At 45.7% G+C, this 17,047-nt stretch overlaps 2 protein-coding genes across 2 annotated transcripts; both read right to left on the bottom strand.

Moving 5' to 3' along the window:
- Positions 1-303: 303 nt before the first annotated feature.
- sh3d21 (SH3 domain containing 21) lies at positions 304-7,084 on the bottom strand. Its single transcript, XM_011605074.2, has 17 exons — positions 6,909-7,084; positions 6,391-6,548; positions 6,253-6,313; positions 6,048-6,157; positions 5,873-5,963; positions 5,745-5,803; positions 5,618-5,657; positions 5,215-5,309; positions 4,802-4,903; positions 4,492-4,543; positions 3,020-3,070; positions 2,823-2,940; positions 2,117-2,264; positions 1,240-1,308; positions 962-1,155; positions 760-823; positions 304-678 (listed from the first exon to the last, which is right to left on the bottom strand). Exons 1-17 carry the CDS (start codon positions 6,913-6,915, stop codon positions 646-648), a joined length of 1,452 nt encoding a protein of 483 aa, XP_011603376.2. The 5' UTR covers positions 6,916-7,084; the 3' UTR covers positions 304-645.
- A 1,182-nt stretch (positions 7,085-8,266) lies between these two features.
- thrap3a (thyroid hormone receptor associated protein 3a) lies at positions 8,267-16,838 on the bottom strand. The gene is made up of 11 exons (XM_029838500.1): positions 16,546-16,838; positions 15,682-15,817; positions 12,927-13,838; positions 12,128-12,765; positions 11,862-12,041; positions 11,579-11,690; positions 11,356-11,440; positions 10,228-10,394; positions 9,977-10,154; positions 9,733-9,870; positions 8,267-9,644 (listed from the first exon to the last, which is right to left on the bottom strand). Exons 1-11 carry the CDS (start codon positions 16,652-16,654, stop codon positions 9,408-9,410), a joined length of 2,892 nt encoding a protein of 963 aa, XP_029694360.1. The 5' UTR covers positions 16,655-16,838; the 3' UTR covers positions 8,267-9,407.
- Between the last annotated feature and the right edge of the window lie 209 nt (positions 16,839-17,047).

Raw genomic sequence — 17,047 nt, 5'->3', positions numbered from 1 at the left:
TGATCAAGTTTAAGCCTTCGCTGTGCAGACGTTCTCAGTCTGTCGTTTTTTTCTAAATCCAGCCAGGAAAAGTCAGCGTGTTTGACAATTTTACTGTCAACCTGGGGCAAAGGCTGAGTTTTCAACTCGATTGTGTCACAGAGCCGTTTATTTAACAGTCAGCTGCTTCAATTTCAAATAAATTTCCCAACTGAACCTGATGGTCAGGGTTAACGTGTACAGCTGTTTGTAATGCGCTGCGCGGTAGTGACCTCTACTGGTTTGATCTCACATTACATCTGGTGAAAAGATTCAGTGCCCAAATAAAAGACTGAAAACTATATTTTAATGTATTTGCAAAATATATCATGGATAATCACTCGTATGTACAGCTGCATATATTACATATACTGTGGTCCAGAAAGTCTTAGAACTATACATCAGTTTGAAAATGGAATGTGTTGAGCAGTAATTGTAAAGCCATTAAAGCAGGCCCCAGTTTAAAAACTTTAGAATGTCCAGTGCATGTTCAGCCTCAGTTATGATTGTCTTTGCAGTCGGTTGATCCGTAGCCTCTGTTCGATGGTCCTTTTGTTCTACTTCTTGTCCATTTTAACAGCCAGAGGCCCAGTGTGTCCACTCACAGTGTGTGTCAGGAGCTCAGCACTACAGCTTCATTGTCAAACTCTGCACTTCCAACTGAAAAAGACAAACCACTTAGTAACAACAGCACAAACCAGGAGCCAGACCCGACTATTCTTTAGCGGCATTCCCATTGACCTGCAGGATGGTCCCTTTACTTCTCTCCTGGCTCAGTTCTTCTTTCAGTTCTTTAATATCTTGCCTGTATGGGAAAAAAACAAATAAAAAATGCATAATTGTGTAGTCTGTGACCATGTAGGTCCAGTATAGCATCTTTATTTACATGAATAATTAAGAACTAAGCTTGAGAGGCTGTTGTCTTATTAAAAAGAGAACTCACTCATGTTGCCTCTGTAGCAGCTCCAGAGCCATTCTCAGCTCTTTAATTTCAGCCTGCAGATTTTCCAGACTGATTTCTTCTTTCTGGATCACTGGCCTGCCGTCCACGACCACTTTAGGCGCCGGAGGTCGAGAGGGTGGTGGCGTCTTTGGTTGGTCCGGTTTCGCAGGAGATGGCAGTAGGTTCTCTGAAGTCTGTGCATCGCAGTGGAGAAAATGTAGACCATTCATCACTAGTTTATGGGAACGACACAATTGTGCTCCAGTCATGTGACGGACCTTTGGCAAAGCGGGAAATCTGTCTGTCTGGACCTTGGGTGCTGATTCTGGTTCATTCTGGTCAATGCCCTGGGGTGAACAGAATGGCCCAAAATAAATTCAATCTTTAAACAAACACACTCATTTACTTAACATTTCCATTTATAAACATGGGAAAATGCCTGGTTTTCTTAACCTAATACACCTCTTTTAGTAATTACAATAACTTAAATCTAAAAACAGAACCTGTTCTTCAAAAACCTGTTCTTCGTGGTACTACAGCGCCTCCCAGTGGTGAGAAGATGCCATTGCATAACCGAAGGTCGTCTGACGTCATGCACGTCAAATAATTAGGTGGCATGCTTAAAAACGTTAAATCCTGACAACCTCTAAATGATACCAAATAAAAGGCAAACATGGGTTAATGGAGGGTGAGTTACTCTTAGAAATATTTCTATGAAAGCCCAGAGAGGGGGCCATAAATTGTTACTGCTGTTACATGGGTGTAACCAGGGTTTTCAAATAGACCTTATGGCTGTACTCTGTCCAGTCTATCTGAGATTTCAGGAATGTCTTTGTTAATGATTTCCCCTGCATGACAACTGGACCTTGAGAGCAGCAGTAGGTATAAAACTCTATATAAAACCAAAATAATGGCTGTCTCTCAGTGTGACCATTCCTCCTGTGTGATCTTTAATTATGGTTAAAAATTAAAATTTAAAAAAAAAACATGGGAAAATGTCACTGCGTTTACACTGTCAAACACACACCAAGTGCCAGGTGGGAAATTTGAGACTCGAGTATCCGAACCTAAAGCAGTTGCCTGGCAAACCCATGTTGCAAATGTCATGGACAGAATTTGGGTAGGAAAAACAAACCTAAGAAATAATTCACTTACCTGGGTGGCCGTTATCAAGCCTGACGGTGGTCTCCTCTGGGGGGGTTTGGCTCGGTTTGCTGTGGGGTGAGTTAGCTTTTCAGTCTCCAAAACCACGCCATCGAATCTGTCCGTTTCCTTCACCTCTGGAGCCACATCATCGCTGGCTCTAATGAAAATAAGAGGACACACATCCTGGTATAGTTGTGTATTTTTGACAGTTAAAAGTCTTTCTTCTTCTCTAAAGATGCGTGAATGTGGCTTCCGGTTTCCTTTTCTCTGAGATGGGTGCAGGTGCAGCACCTGGCAGCTGTGCTTTGCAGAAGTTCAGCATCCTGATACGTCTCTCACCATCAGTACACAGCAGGGATCCAGCTTCACGCCACTTACTTTTAACATCCAAATCAGACTGTAATGTGCCGATAAATGAGACTGAAACACCCGAGCTGATGCACGTGGAAGCAAATTTGAGATAATCCCTGTTCTTACTGGGTTGTTTTTCCCCCTGAGTGAGTCAGTCCGTGCGGTTTGCGCAGGAAACAGGAAATGGGTTCCAGTCTTACTCATGACACATTTCCACTGAGTTGCTAAAGGTCAAATGTCCTGGTATTTGTATTTTAAGGGCAATATGGCAGCTTGTGCTAGCAGGTAAAGAGCGTCAGACACCGACACTTTTTACCCGAGGTTAAAACAATCAATGTGACAAATACAAGACAGCTATACTCACTTGGGTAAAACCTTGTTGGGTTTGTCCTTGACTGGAGGAGGACTGGGTTTGGTGATGAATGGCAGCTTTATTTTAGCTGGAGGGTTGCTTCTCAGGTCCTTCGCTTCCGGCTTATTGTCTGTAAATCAGTTTTCACACTCATATACTGTCATCCAGTGCAGCGTGTCAGGGTCAAACCAAGCAAATCTCAGGTTTACCTTTCACTTTTGCAGGACTTCCGTTCTCCGGCTCTGATGCCTCTGTTTTCGCTGAAAAATCAACACTAAATGTTGTTTTGGCATATAAACAACATGGATTCATTAGAGAATACAGAACTGATCCAGTATAATTATTACCTGGAAATGACACCAAAAAGGTTTATAATGTCCTTCGAAATTTAAATGTGGCTGGTTTGATCATTAAGGAACGGCTTGTGGAGAAATGAAACCTAAAATATGACCTCTGATGATACAGGTCAGACATGCTGGTGTGACTTTAACACAGCTAACAAGCAGCCACATGGGAATGTATAGTTGCACACGTCACCATACAAGATCAGGTCGCAGCTGCATCCAAAAGTGCTTCACTAATGGTTCCACAGGGTTTTAACAAGTTTCTCAGGGAGCGGCGCAACCACTGATTTCAGGACTTTTGGACGCTGACATCAGACATCTAATTCGCTCTATCTCACTTGGTCAAAATAAATAAAGCAGTTATTCTGGTCACAGCTGCTACATAAATGCAGGCACAAATCACAGCCTAGAAGAAGAACAGCAACCGGTGATGAAGAAGAACTGTTCGCCTACCTCGCATCCTCAAAATATTGTGCAACATTTCCCCCCCCGGAGCGAATCCTCCACCCAGCGATAGTCGCTCAAGTGTTGCTTCTTGTTCTGGTTGTTCAAATCTTTGTGTCAGCGCTCACATCCACCCCTCCTACCCCCGGGTTTCCTCCAAGACTCCTGAAGTGAGTCACATGACCAGTGCCACCATCCCCCATCACAGGCGGAGATTTCCTGTGAATTGTTATGTCTGATACCACACAAGGGGGGGTGGGGGGTGTTGTACCGACTGTAAGGTACCACAGTCGCTTTATATTTACACCAGCTTTTTTTATTTTTTAAAGAATTCAACTAATATTTGAATTTTCCATTGCAGACATGATAATTTGAGTAAGCCACTTCCTGCTCTGGCTTCTCAAAGATGAGACCTCTTCTGCACGTGTTTGTGTTCCAGCTCAGAAGGATTCTGCCTTGATCTGCCTCTTTAATTTCATGGGAACTTTGCAGAGGAGACACCGCGTTGACAAGCCCCCCAAAGTAAAACAAGCATTCAAGCGATTGACATCTCTAACACATTAAACCCACTGGAACAGCAAACAAAGTCACAACTTCTCAGAACTGTCATGTGGCCCTTTCATTCGGCTCTCAAGGGAGATCAAAGGGAACCAAATGCGACCTTATTACGCAACTGAAAAGCTACTTTTAGGTATGTGTCAAACATTTGTCACAAGGCGTCAAAATACAAAAGTGTGTAAAAAGAATGTCTTCTAGGCTCTGTAGGAATCCATTAACTACTGAAGTAGTGATGGGTTTCAGAAATCCTGTTGGTGCCCAGGTCCACAGCGAGGACACGGCCGACGCATCTTAGGCTAATTTAGCGCAGCGTTTGCAGCGTAGTGCTCGCTTACCGGGGGGCTTGTGTTGAGCGCTGCGTTCAGGCAGTTGGGTTGAGGATCCAGCCTAGAGAAGGAGAAGCAGAAACCTTTGGGCAACCTCACTCCTCAATGTAAACCTTGACGAATTCTAAAAAATTCACTGCATCCATGACATTAAATGTTTGCTTGTCGCTCCAATTAACTTCAAAATAGCACAATTCCAAAAAGCATTACTGTAAAACATGTCCACGACTTCATGGCAGAACAGTTTTCAAACGCGTGGTACGGAGCAGGTCCAGCACGGGAACGACAGTCGGGCTAAAGTGGATTTCACTGGACTCACTTGCAGAATGTCCTTCGGCGGAATCACCATGACAAAGTTATCGGGAAAGAAGCCGCGGCGTCCGTTTAGCTCTCCCTCCCACCAGCCTTCATCTTCTGTTTCCTTCACAGTCAGAATAAACAGTCACAACAGTCTTTTGGGACGACGGGAGGTTAACAGATGGTCAGGGAAGATGCATGAGTCACGCTTTTATCCTTTTTATTTGAGAGATTTGGGAATTTCTGTTGATTTCTCCACCTGATTTGAGGAGCCACCACATTTGGGTGATATAAATAAGCACATTATGTAATCTGACACATGATTTCTGACAGTGGCTCAACTGGTTTGACTGGATAAACATAAAAGAGAAGAAAATGCAGTCGGAGGAGTCCATCAGGGAAGTCACAGAAGAGTGTCAACAAGCATTTCCGAACCTTATTCAGTATCACTATGACGTCGCCTTTCTTCAACTGCAGCTCATCCTCCGTTTTAGCCTGGTAGTCAAACAGGACCTGGCAACATTCTGTCACTGGAGAGACGAGGACATAAGTTCAGTTGACACCAGTCCAGATCTAAACAGGAAGCGGGTGTGAGGAATAACATGACTGAGAGGACAGATCTTATCAGCCTTTACAGGTGTCACATGACTGCCTGAAATTAGTTAGAATATATTTGGAGGTGCGGTGCTGTAAACCTGGAGCCATCACAGAGGCCACATATGACCCCATTCATGAAGAATTCAGCTCATAAGAACCACCTGTGACGTGTCTGAACACAAATAAACCCGTCCCGTGACTTCAGAAACGGCCCGGGTCGAGCAGGAAGGTGGGAACTTACTGGGTTTGCTTTTGTTCCTCACGCTTGCCTTTTGAGACATCTTCATGCCAGACATGAGAAAAAAGAAAACAAACAAGGCGATTACGACAACATACAGCTGAATCAGCAAAGCGTGTCTCCGTCCTACCTCCCGGCTGAAAACATTAGCGAGTTTGGGTCTGCTTTTGCCATCGTTGCTTTTGTCCTCTGCGAAACAGAACAATTAGCGACATTTGCACCCGAACAAGAGCGACGGCTCAAATCCTCTCGGCCAACCTTTTGGCGCCACAAATATCTCTTTGACAAAATTGGAAGGGAACGCTCCCACTTTGCCGTCTTTCACGCCCATCCACCATCCATCTTCGATCTGTGGAGAAAACCCAAAACGCGCTCAAAAAGAACAACCCGTCCTCCAATCCAACCAATGGACTTGAGGGCCTTGAGCCTCTACCTCTCTGATGATCTCTATGATTTCCCCAACGTTCAGCTGCAGCTCGTCGGGGTTCACGGGGTTGTAGGTAAACGTCACCTCACATTTCCTCGTTTGTGGCATTTTTTTTACTGCAAACACAGAAGCCGCCGGGAGTGTGGCGGTGAATAGGTGTGGGACGCGTCCGGCTTGCCGCACTTTCCCCTTCACGCCACATTTGACCTACCAGTTTTTCTAAGGCTTCGCGGTTCCCTCTTGCTGTCTCCCATTAAGTAAACTGGTATCTCCTGTGATTCGAAGACAAAGCACGCTGTGTTTTAACAACCAGAGGGAGCGTAAAACTACGCGCTGGTTGTTCACCAACCTTGACAAAGTTGGAAGGGAAAAGGCCCCTTTTTCCATTCAGTTCACCCAGCAGCCATCCCTCCTCGCTGCCCTTGGTGACGTTTTTCACCACATCCCCCATCTTCACCGTGAGCTCGTCGCTCATGGTCCCTTCAAAGTCGATCAGGACCAGCACCTCTGCAGCGCAGCCATAAATGGGGCAGAAAATCACATTCCTTTTAACAGTGTTGCTCTGGCCGTTTGTGTTATTTGCCCTGACATTTCTAAACCGAGCCAAGTTCAGGGATCTGCAGGGATTCTATATTTTGGAGATGAATTACTTTTTTTGTAGCGTGAGAGAGAGAAATATCAGAGCACCAATTTTCAGCCCCGATGTACAGTAAAAACTGCCTACAAACCAGAAATAAAGCTTGTTATTTTGCACTATTCCCACATACCATGGCAATGGAGCTGTCTCTGGACAGGCATCACAGATTCACAGCCACTCAGTCTATGACTTTAGCCTTCTTAATGTCGTAAGAGAGATAAAGGACTCACCCATCATCGTTTCTGTTTTCTCCTCAATATGTGAGTGTTTAATTGCGCTTTAATCCACCAAAAACACCGGAAGGAAAGCAGAACTGAAATACCGTGGCGGCGTTAGCTTGCCACAGTCCTTCCTTCTGTCAAACATTAACATTGAGCAACTGTTCTCCAAGGCTAGTCATGACAAGTCAAGTTGTCATGAGGAGGATGGCTCTCTCTCTCTCTCTCTCTCTCTCTCTCTCTCTCTCTCTCTCTCTCTCTCACACACACACACACACACACACACACACACACACACACACACACACACACACACAGACATAGACAGATAAAGACAGAGAGAGAGAGCAAGAGAAAAAGAGAGGGAGAGAGTGACTCAGAAGGAGGGTACAGGAGACAAAAGAACAAGTAAGACTGGTTTACAGCAAATGAACAAAGTTCAAATTGGCTCAAGGCTACAGTGGATTATTGTCTATTTTCAGTTTAGTCCACACATACACACGCACACAACACACACACATGGCGAAATAGGTCATCACAGTTCCATTATAACATTATTGGTAGGTTGTAATGATACTCTGAAACTCCGGACTCTTTAAAGAGTGCTGCTATGTTTTCAAAACATGGTAAAATGATGATGTACAATGATTAAAATCACTTATATGATACATACTGGAGGAATAAAATGTAGGTAACTAGAGCAATAAAAGTCTGTAACAATAAAAATTGTCTCTAGGAGAGGAGAGGAGAGGAGAGGAGAGGAGAGGAGAGGAGAGGAGAGGAGAGGAGAGGAGAGGAGAGGAGAGGAGAGGAGAGGAGAGGAGAGGAAACCATGACCCAGTGGGGTGACAGAGGCCTGTCAGCTGATCATGTTTCTGGACCCCGGCAGCCTCGGCCTATAACAGCATAACTAAGATGTGACCTAACGATTAGACGACCCCCTAAGTATGATAATTTGTCTGTCTATGATAATAACTGGAACTACAGATTTTGTAACAATAAGCTTTTTCAAAGAGGAAGGTTTTAAGTCTGATCTTAAAAGGAGCGATGGAGTCAGCCTCCCGTACCTGGACAGGGAGCTGGTTCCATAGCAGGGGGCCTGGTAGCTAAATGCTCGGCCCCCCCATTCTACCTCTAGAGAGATAGCTATAGCTGATGTGCCCAAATGTGCTCAGGGTTCCTCTGAATGCTTGGGTGGTTTTTTAGGAGCGGTTGTGCAGAAGGCTATCCAAGAGAATGCTGCAAGAACACGTTCTAACCTCAGCAATTCTCGCAAAATACCTGCGCAGTCGCACCTTACAAACGTGTGTATTACATTGTCGCTAGTAAATGAGGGTGTCATTTGCATCAAACCATTGAAAACGCATCAACACGATTGTCCTTTTGTTTTAATTTACAGTCAGAATCAAATGGGAAACAACCCCTGTTTAAAATGCAGCTCTGAAGAAGCAGTGAATTCAGCTCCATCTGTATTCCAGTATCATACAAACATGAGCAGTAGATGTACGGAACAGCCAGTTGGAGAAGGATTACAGCAAAGATGTCGAATACCAAAACACAAAACAGTGTCTGTAAAACACGTTTTCTGTCCCTGATTCCTACCAACTGGGAAACAGACCATATGCACGTCATTTACAAAATGATCTAAAACTAAAGCAGGACTTAAAAAAGCAAATAAAAAACCAGTAAATCATCTACAGCATCACAGAGAAATCCAAAAAACCCGCCCAGGTACCAGAGAGAAACCGCTTGAGTCCAGAGGACGACACAATTTGAGTATTTTATTGATATGTGGTAATCAATGTGGTAATCAGTAAATTAGGAGGATAAGTGATTTATCTTTGGTAACCGCGTCTCCATCTTAGATCGATTTAATCTTTTTTTGATGACAAAAAGATCTGAGAACAAAGGCTTCCACCCTCCTCACAGTTTGGTCCCGTTGTGAAATCAGGGTTATCTGAGAGTTGAAAAGGTTAAATGACTCGCACTGTTGAGCGGTAAACTCCGCTAAACAACCTTATTCCTGTTAAAAACCTACAGTAGTTGTGTAAGAGCATGAGCGCGTTATATACATACAGTACATTATAATAAAATCCTGTCTGCTGCTTTGGTTTCAGATATTATTATAACACACAAGCTCATCCATCCTGCTTTCCAACGTTCTATTGCCTTGTTATTACAGTTACATGTAAGCTCTTATATAATATGAAAGTGGTATATCACCACCCTTAAACACCACCAAATGATGCAAAGAAAGAGAATAAAGCAAAAAAATAGGACATCAATGTGAAACTATCTGGCAAACAGCAGTTCTGAACCAGTGCTTCCACTCGGTTTTCCTTGAAACCTTTGATATTGAATATTCCGCATTGACGTTGGAGCATCATCTCGCCCGAGCGCTCTAAAATCGTATAGATGGTGCTGGGGGCCACGCCCCCCACGCCAGCTCGGGGGTCAAGGCCTTTGCCTGGACTGAACTTTGCGACGGCGTGAAGCTCTCAGCGCCGCCGCTCAGCTGCGCTCGCCCGCCGACTCTCTTTCGTTTCTGTGGTCCTGTTGCGTCTCCCTCTCTCGCTCAGCCCGGTCCTCAACGTTGATCCCAAACTTCTTGTGGGCCCATTTGGGGCTGTTAGCGCTGGGGCCGCTCGTGGCCTTGCGTATGATGAAGCGCGCTCTTCCACGCGAGGAGTCGCCCCGTCCTCGGTTTTCTGTGCATTTAAGGTCAACCTCCCCGTCTCGGTCGTCGTGCTGTCAAGTGGAAAATTGTGTTACGGACCAGCGCGATGACTTAATTTCAGTACAGGGAAAAGTTGGGAAGCGAAGAATTCGGCCATACCAAGTAGTATTTTCTGCTCTTAGGCGTGAACTCTGGGTCCCACTCATCCTTGTTGGGGTGTGCTGCCAGGTTGTTGCTATGTGAAGCGTTGCCCTGGAAACTGCCTCTGTTCCAACCCCTTCCTCGGATTCGAACTTGCTATGATACGATCCAGGAAGAAATGAAAAAGCTTAATTAACAACTTGATTCCGCGCCTTTCTTAAACCTGTTCCAGATCAACTAAAAAGGAGTTTGCAGAACTCACAAATCCCCCCTGTGGCCTCATGATTGCAACTGATCCCGGTGACTCGATTTCGCCCGCTCGGCCCGGGTTTAGACTTTTCTCTTTATTCCTCTCAAAGGGTAATTCATCTCTTTGGGACTCGGAGGAGGAGGAAGAGGAGGAGGAAGAGCTTGAGCGGGAACGCCTCTTCTTACTTTTCCTAAAACCAGGATGCAAATGTTCAGGCCATTATGCAAATTACATCATTGGCAGCTGAGGGAAGGTGGGCGTACTTTGAACTCTTGTGGCCTTCGGAGAACTTGTCCACTGGCGTCTCTCTGCCACAATCTTTCGTGTCTCTTTCTCGATTTTGATGTTTTTCTTGGGTACAATATTTTTTGCGGCGCTCAATATCCAGACGGAGATCCATGGGATCGCTCTTCAGTTTTTCCCCGCCGTCCTAGTCAAATCCAAAAGAGGAAACACAACATTGACGGACTAAATACAGATATCCAAACCAACACCGAACAAAATTACGTTATAAATTAGATTATTTTTTTTTATCCCCAGTTCAGTTAAAGGGCCACACCAGTAGTTTTGCTGAAGACTGTCTAAAATTCTCCAAAGCATACATTTTCAATTTCCAGTCAACATTTAAATGTTAAAAAATTAATAAATTTAAAAAGTAATGGGGCAACCTCGCAGAAACAGCTCAAAGCACCCTGAGCCTGCGAGGAAGGAGCGCTCCTCTCTTCCTTCTCTTGTTTTCACTGATTCCTTCCCGGAGCGCTTCCACTGACAGCAATGTTAAACCAATCCCAGGGCCTCGGACGCGCGTTTCAACACGCCAAACCCAAACAACGTCAGACGGTGAACATCAGAGCCTGAGTGAGAACCTCTGGAATGAGGTGGTATGCTTTGGGGAACAGCATAAGCTACAGTTTGACTGAGCAAAACTACTGTTATGGTTCTTTAACAGCAGAACTGTAAGGTTCATGCACATCCAAGTTTGGATGATATCTATTTTTAGCATTTGTGCCTGGTGATTGCTGCCCTGCTGTGTCCATGCAGCATTAACAGAAATCAAAGAAGCACAGGTGCAACATTGCTTGCTGATGGTTATTTCCTGTCCTTAGTTTTTTCAGGAATACTTACAAAGACAACAGCTTAGAATCCTTTGGCACAGTGGCTTCCGTGTCTGAACTCATATGACTCAATAGTCTTGACCGGATCACATTCTAACCATGTGGGGGCAGTATAGAGCAAAGTCAAAATGCCTTGCTTTGCTTTTTCACTTCTTAGACATTTTGAACCTCTCTTCAAGGAAAGCCAGAGGCTTTAAACAAAATGCAGTCTAAAGGCCTCTGGTTTGGTCACTCATGTGCTTCCAACAAACTTCATACAGCGGAACGTTCAGTCACCTTGTACGGGTCATCCTCTGAGCTTTTCACCGCCTCAAAAAGTTGCGAGTGTTTCTTAAAAGCTCTGGGTGAAACGTCAATTCTCCTGTGGCAGAGAAACAGAGTTAGGCTAAACACACACACGGTACAGAAGTGGCTCAGCAGAGGCCAAACAAGACAGGAGGAGAAGAAAACCTGGTGAGAAAACAAGCCTGACCTCCAGGCTTGGGGGGAAGTGGGCTACCTGTGAATCTCTGGGCTTTTTCTGGGCTTCATTATTTCCTTCTCTGCAGCTCTTCTGTGGTACATGGTGAAACGCTCATTTAGGGTCATCTCGCACGGTGGGAAGTGCTGAGCTGTGCAGGAAGAGGTAAACACAGCTGTTGTCAGCCTCGGTCACCTGTCACCAAGCGTGTCGCCGCACTAAAAGTGACCCCCTCACGAGAGCCTCTGCATAAAGTCCGCGGCGCTTTTACAGAAACCCGCCTCGTCTTAAAAGTTCTGCAGCTTTAAATGCAAAGACTCACCTTTAATATGGTGAACAATGGCGACGATGTGCTGAGCGAACAGTTCCGATGGACACCTCTGTAACTGAGCGTTCGGAATGTGCTGGAAGATGGCGCGGAACTCCTGATCCTTCCTTGAGGACTGCACGAGGCACTGAGACAGCTGCCGTTCCTCGGCTAAGACGGTGGGAACGGGAACAGCTAGAAATGACAAAGGGAGCATCGCTTTGAGTTCAAATGAAGCCTCATTCATTGACGGCGGCGTTAAAGTGCAGCTTTGGGGACTCACCCAAATAGACTTTCTCTGAGAAAGTCCGCCCGGACGTTTATTTTCGCTTCCGATGTTCTCGGGAACGAGAAAGGCGAGTCTTCTGTCTTAATTGTGAACAGCTCTCTTTCAAGATTCCTCCTCCGTGGAGAAGGAGACAGGATGGAGGAAGACGGCGCCATCTTCCTGGCTTTGAGATCAACGTCGGCAGACATGCCGTCAAATTTGCCCACCGCCTCTCTCTCCCTGAGGGCAGCAGCCAGGCCGGCCATTTTCTCCTGCTTCTGACTGAGATACAGGTCCTCAGTCATGGCGTCGCTGTTGGCCGCCTGCGAATAGGCAACATATGGCCTTTTGCTGAACAGATCCCGGGCCGACCGAGCGGCCTGGCTTTTGACCTTCGAGAAGTCGTCATTGTGAAAAAACCTTGGCTCCTCGCTGTCTTCCCCATCGGGGGACAGAAAAGGAGAAGCTTTCAGAATGCTCTTCATAGAAAAGCTGCCATCGGCGGCCCTGTTGTACTGCTCTGGCGCTGAGTCAGAGACAATGGTCGATGGTTTGCCGTTTACTTTTTCTTGCTCCATATTGACTTCCTTGGTTTCGGTGTCATTGCCATTTTCCAAAGCTTTGGCTTTTTTGTTTTGTTCCTCCAGAAACCTAAACAGTGACAGAGAGAGGGAGAGCTTCATATCTGGCTGTGCAAAAGCATCACTTAGCATTTTCTGTGTTAACACAACAGAGGCGACATTTCTAAAAATAAACAAAGGCAAAGCTGTCAGTTCATTTTAGCTGGGAAACAGTCTGGGAAACAGTCTTACTTTCCAAAGGCGATGGAGATTGCATTTTTATCTCCCTCCAGATAGTCCTCATTGGAGAAGAAGCTGGAAAGCACTGAATTCAGGCATTCTTGAGAGGCTTTTTTGGTTGCGAATGAACTGCATGCCGCCTCACATGAGGGGCCGCCATTGCTAATGGCGTTTGTCATTTTAGTGGGGGTATTTGACGCGGCGTTATGCGGGGCGTTTTGACCGGCGCCAGCAGCAGAGCTCGCCAGAGGGCTCATCTGGTTCTGGCCGCTGCTGCAGTTTGTCGTGGTCTGCCAGCTCCCCTCTGTTTTCCCACCACTACCATCTTCTTTTGCATCTCCTGCCAAACCGACCACAAGTGCCTCCGTCTCTCCATCCCCCCCCCCTTCCTTCTGGACCACCTTGGAAGCCAACGATTTCTCCTTCACATCTTTGGAGTTTTGGCTAATCGGCAGGCAGTTTTGCCTGAATTTGGGGGAGGAGTTGTGGGAGGAGGACGAAGAATGCCTCGAGTGCCTGGACAGCGGCGTGGGGGATCGATCAGAGTGGTGAGAGGCATCACGAGGGGGGCTTCTTGAGCTGCTCTGGTAATTCTGAGGTCGTCCTTGTGAGTAGTTCTGCTGCTGCTGCTGTTGCTGCTGCTGGTGGTGGTGGTACTGCTGCTGCTTTTTTTGAGGGTTCTGCTTGTAATTCTTCCAGTTGGGTCGGAAGTTATGATTGTTGTAGCCGCCGCCCCCGCGCTGGTAGTGTCCGCGAGGAAAAAAGCCGCGTCCTCGGCCCCTGAAATTGAATGGCCTCCGCCCGCCGCGGATATAGCCCCTGTAGTTGCGACTGTTTTGATAGCTTCTTTGATAGTTCTTCTCCCTGTTGTTAGGGGGAGAATGAGATCTTGACCGTGACCTTGACCGTGTCCGAGACCTGGAGCTGTCAACAAAAACAGAAACACCTTGGTATTATCATTTCAATTTGTTGGTGATATGGTTATGTTATATTCTGGCATCACTGGAGCAGAAACTCTGTATTTGAACATTTATGCAGTACTAAATATGTAATCTTGGATTAAAAATACAATGAAATAATGGCTAAAGTGCAGCATGCGAGTGTGGCCAAACCCTAATTCGCTATTGTGCAGGAGTTGATGGCAAACCACTGCAGAGGAGCAATTGTTGGGGAAAAAAAAAAAACAAAGAGCGGAGGCGCTGAGCCAAACTGTAGGTTCACATAAGTCCACATGGCGGCTCTGTTGCACTTTTCTAAAAATAATCTGGAGCGCTCCAGCTTGATCCTGCAAAGGCTGGAAAATCGGAGCCATGAAACAGCATGCTCTCTTCTTTGAATCCTGGATTTCGTATCCGAAACAGATTCTTCTTCAAGCCAAGCCACATGAAAAGACATCATCCAAAACTTCCCACAGAAGTAGCTTTATCAGTCTTCCCATTTTGAACATGTGACAGCCCAGTCCAGACATGCTTTTAGCGTCTGCAAGATTTTTCTCCCCCTGATACACGACCCTAAAAGTGTCACTAAACATCAATCAGAAGGACAAAGTTATTTCTGAATCCTAAATGTACCACATAGTCATGCAGCTTTGAAAGTTATGCTAAAAAGAAAAAAAAGCACAAATATAATGGCTCAATAAGTTCCTCGGTGTTATCTTAACAGCAACTGTAACTAAAATAATGTACAGACATGATATAGAAAAAAAATCTGAAACTCACCAGTTGTGTTTTTTCATTGGAATACAAAGTGAAGAAGGCAGCGCTCTGAGCTGCACTGCACACTCACAACACAAGCTAGCACTACTACATCTCGTCTGCCTTGCTCTGCTGGAACACAGTCACATGGACCATTGGAAGTAGGTGGGGATCAACTGGAATACTCTGACTGTGTGGTTGCCCACCACATGGGCTGTTCTACCAGTTTCAGCTTCATAAAGTAAATCCTTTATACTTCAACTGTTTCAGGCTGCAAAAGATGGCAACAGTGAGAGGGAAGTCACGTTAAACTATAAAGTGAACGCTTCAGCTCAGCACATTGCTGGGCGGTGTTGCTCTCTGACCCCCTCGTATGACCCTTACAGCCCCCGAATGTCTCCTCTACTCGTGCAAATCTTAATGCATGTTGTGTCGCTTCCAGGAAAGCTGCTGGGATTTTATTGCCATGCCACAGCCAATCTGCCAGTAAAGGCATTAGAGGGAGGTTTTGCTTCCAAACGCACCCCATAATCACATGATAAAACTACAATGAAGGCAGTATGAGCAAAGCGGGGGGAAAGCGTCCGTGCCGCAGAGATGGGATACTACGAAAATGTTTTCCCAGGTTGGGAAAACTCTAGGTTAAGTTCTTGAAATTAACATTTGAACTCTTTTGCAAACATTAATTTCCTGTGGATGCAGAAGCCAAATTCTGTGTATAAATACATGCTAAATCAATGAAAAGGTAACTCCTTCTCTCAGTTCACACACAACCAGACACCCATATGTGTGTGTGTGTGTATATATAGCATATTTCAGTTGCCTAATTTATGGTCAGTCCTTTAAGAATGATGATGAGTGTGCAGTCAACCAGCATGTCGCCGGCTGCACCTGCTGCTAGTTTCTCTTTTCATGACAAGAGACTTTGTTTTGTCTCAGTCAGCATGAGGTCAGATGTGTCCCCACGTGGGACGAGGGCAGATCAAATCCCAATGCTCTCATCTGGGAACGTCTCCTGAACATACAAGCACACTGCTGCCAGCTCAATGTTTGGGAGGGGCGACAGACGCTACCTGTAACGGCGCTTCCTGGACCGGGACCTCGAGCTACTTCTGGAGCGGGAGGTAAAACGGGACCTGGACCTGGACCTGGAGCGGCTCCGAGACCTCGAGGCAGAGTTGGACCTGGGCATGATGGAAACCTGCACCCCTGAAACCACCAGAAAGCAGTTGGATCTCGGAAAACAGAATAAAGCAAAAAATAACAACAATTTAAAAGCTAACTTTTGAATGCACAGGCCTCACAGCATCGGTGTCAACAGGAAGTCAAGCAAATTCAAGAGTAAGAAAGACAATATTCAACAGAGATGAGCCATCTGAGATGCGTTTCCAGAGTTGCTGTAATGCAAATGCTGAGTGAGGAAACACAACAGCTGCGAAAACAGCCCACAATCTGGTGAAGTGTAAGACATCTGAACAGAGCCGGGCTTATTTAGACACTGCTCATCTGCATAAAGGGCCGACTCAGCGCTTCAACCATCCGAGACAAAATACAATTATGACAGTCAAGAATTGTCAAATGGACAATAAAAAATCAGCAAAAACAACATCCATGTCCCCGATATGGGTTCCTTCAATAATGAAGGTAATACAGAAGTTTAACCAAACTGAGATGATCGCATATGTAGGTAACGTTATATGTTACACACACCAATCCACAATCTCGAGATCATCGTTACAAGACTGAAGAGTTGAGGTTAAATACGCTGATACCTGTGCAAATTTAAACAAATAAATACTTGTAACTTGGGTCCTAGTTCAGTCCTTCCTGGATTCTCTGTAAATGAGTTGTGTGTGTGTGTGTGTGTGTGTGTGTGTCTGTGGTGAGGCCAGCCGTGGAGAGAAGCGCACGCTTGGTGCACTTTGACTCAAGTGCACCTGTATTTTTCTGTCTTCTCCTCTCCCGTGCGTCCCCAACGCGCCCCCCGGCGCTGCGGTACAATTCTATTGTAGGAGCATCTATTTCTCTCCGAGGAGCGGGCAGCATTAGCTGTGACACGCGATCCTGCGGGCGCAGCAAATGCCAGGGATCAGACAAATGATGAGAGCCATCTTCAGGGACTTTGCAAAGAAGAAACTGAAGACAGGTCAGGAATTTCCAAAGCAACACACGGGTGTCACATGGTGGTCCCGGAGTGAGTCTGTTCGACCGCTTTGAAGCGTACTGAAATGGATCTTTCCCCACCTACTCCCCAGGCTCTCTGATCCTCTTTCTTCTCCTCAGCCTTGACAGATTGTTGTTTTTGGCTCCCTGGAACACGTTTCCTGACGTTCTGTTTACTGGCGTGTCATAACTGGCCCTCAGACGTGCACCTTTCTATGATGTATAGCTCTGATCTGAAGTCATCTTCCTGGGGTTTTATTTTCTCTGGTGAAGGTC

The sequence above is a fragment of the Takifugu rubripes genome, chromosome 7 (assembly GCF_901000725.2).
Source record: "Takifugu rubripes chromosome 7, fTakRub1.2, whole genome shotgun sequence".
In the NCBI taxonomy this organism is placed as follows: Eukaryota; Metazoa; Chordata; class Actinopteri; order Tetraodontiformes; family Tetraodontidae; genus Takifugu; species Takifugu rubripes.
This window is presented reverse-complemented; position numbering and strand designations above follow the sequence as displayed.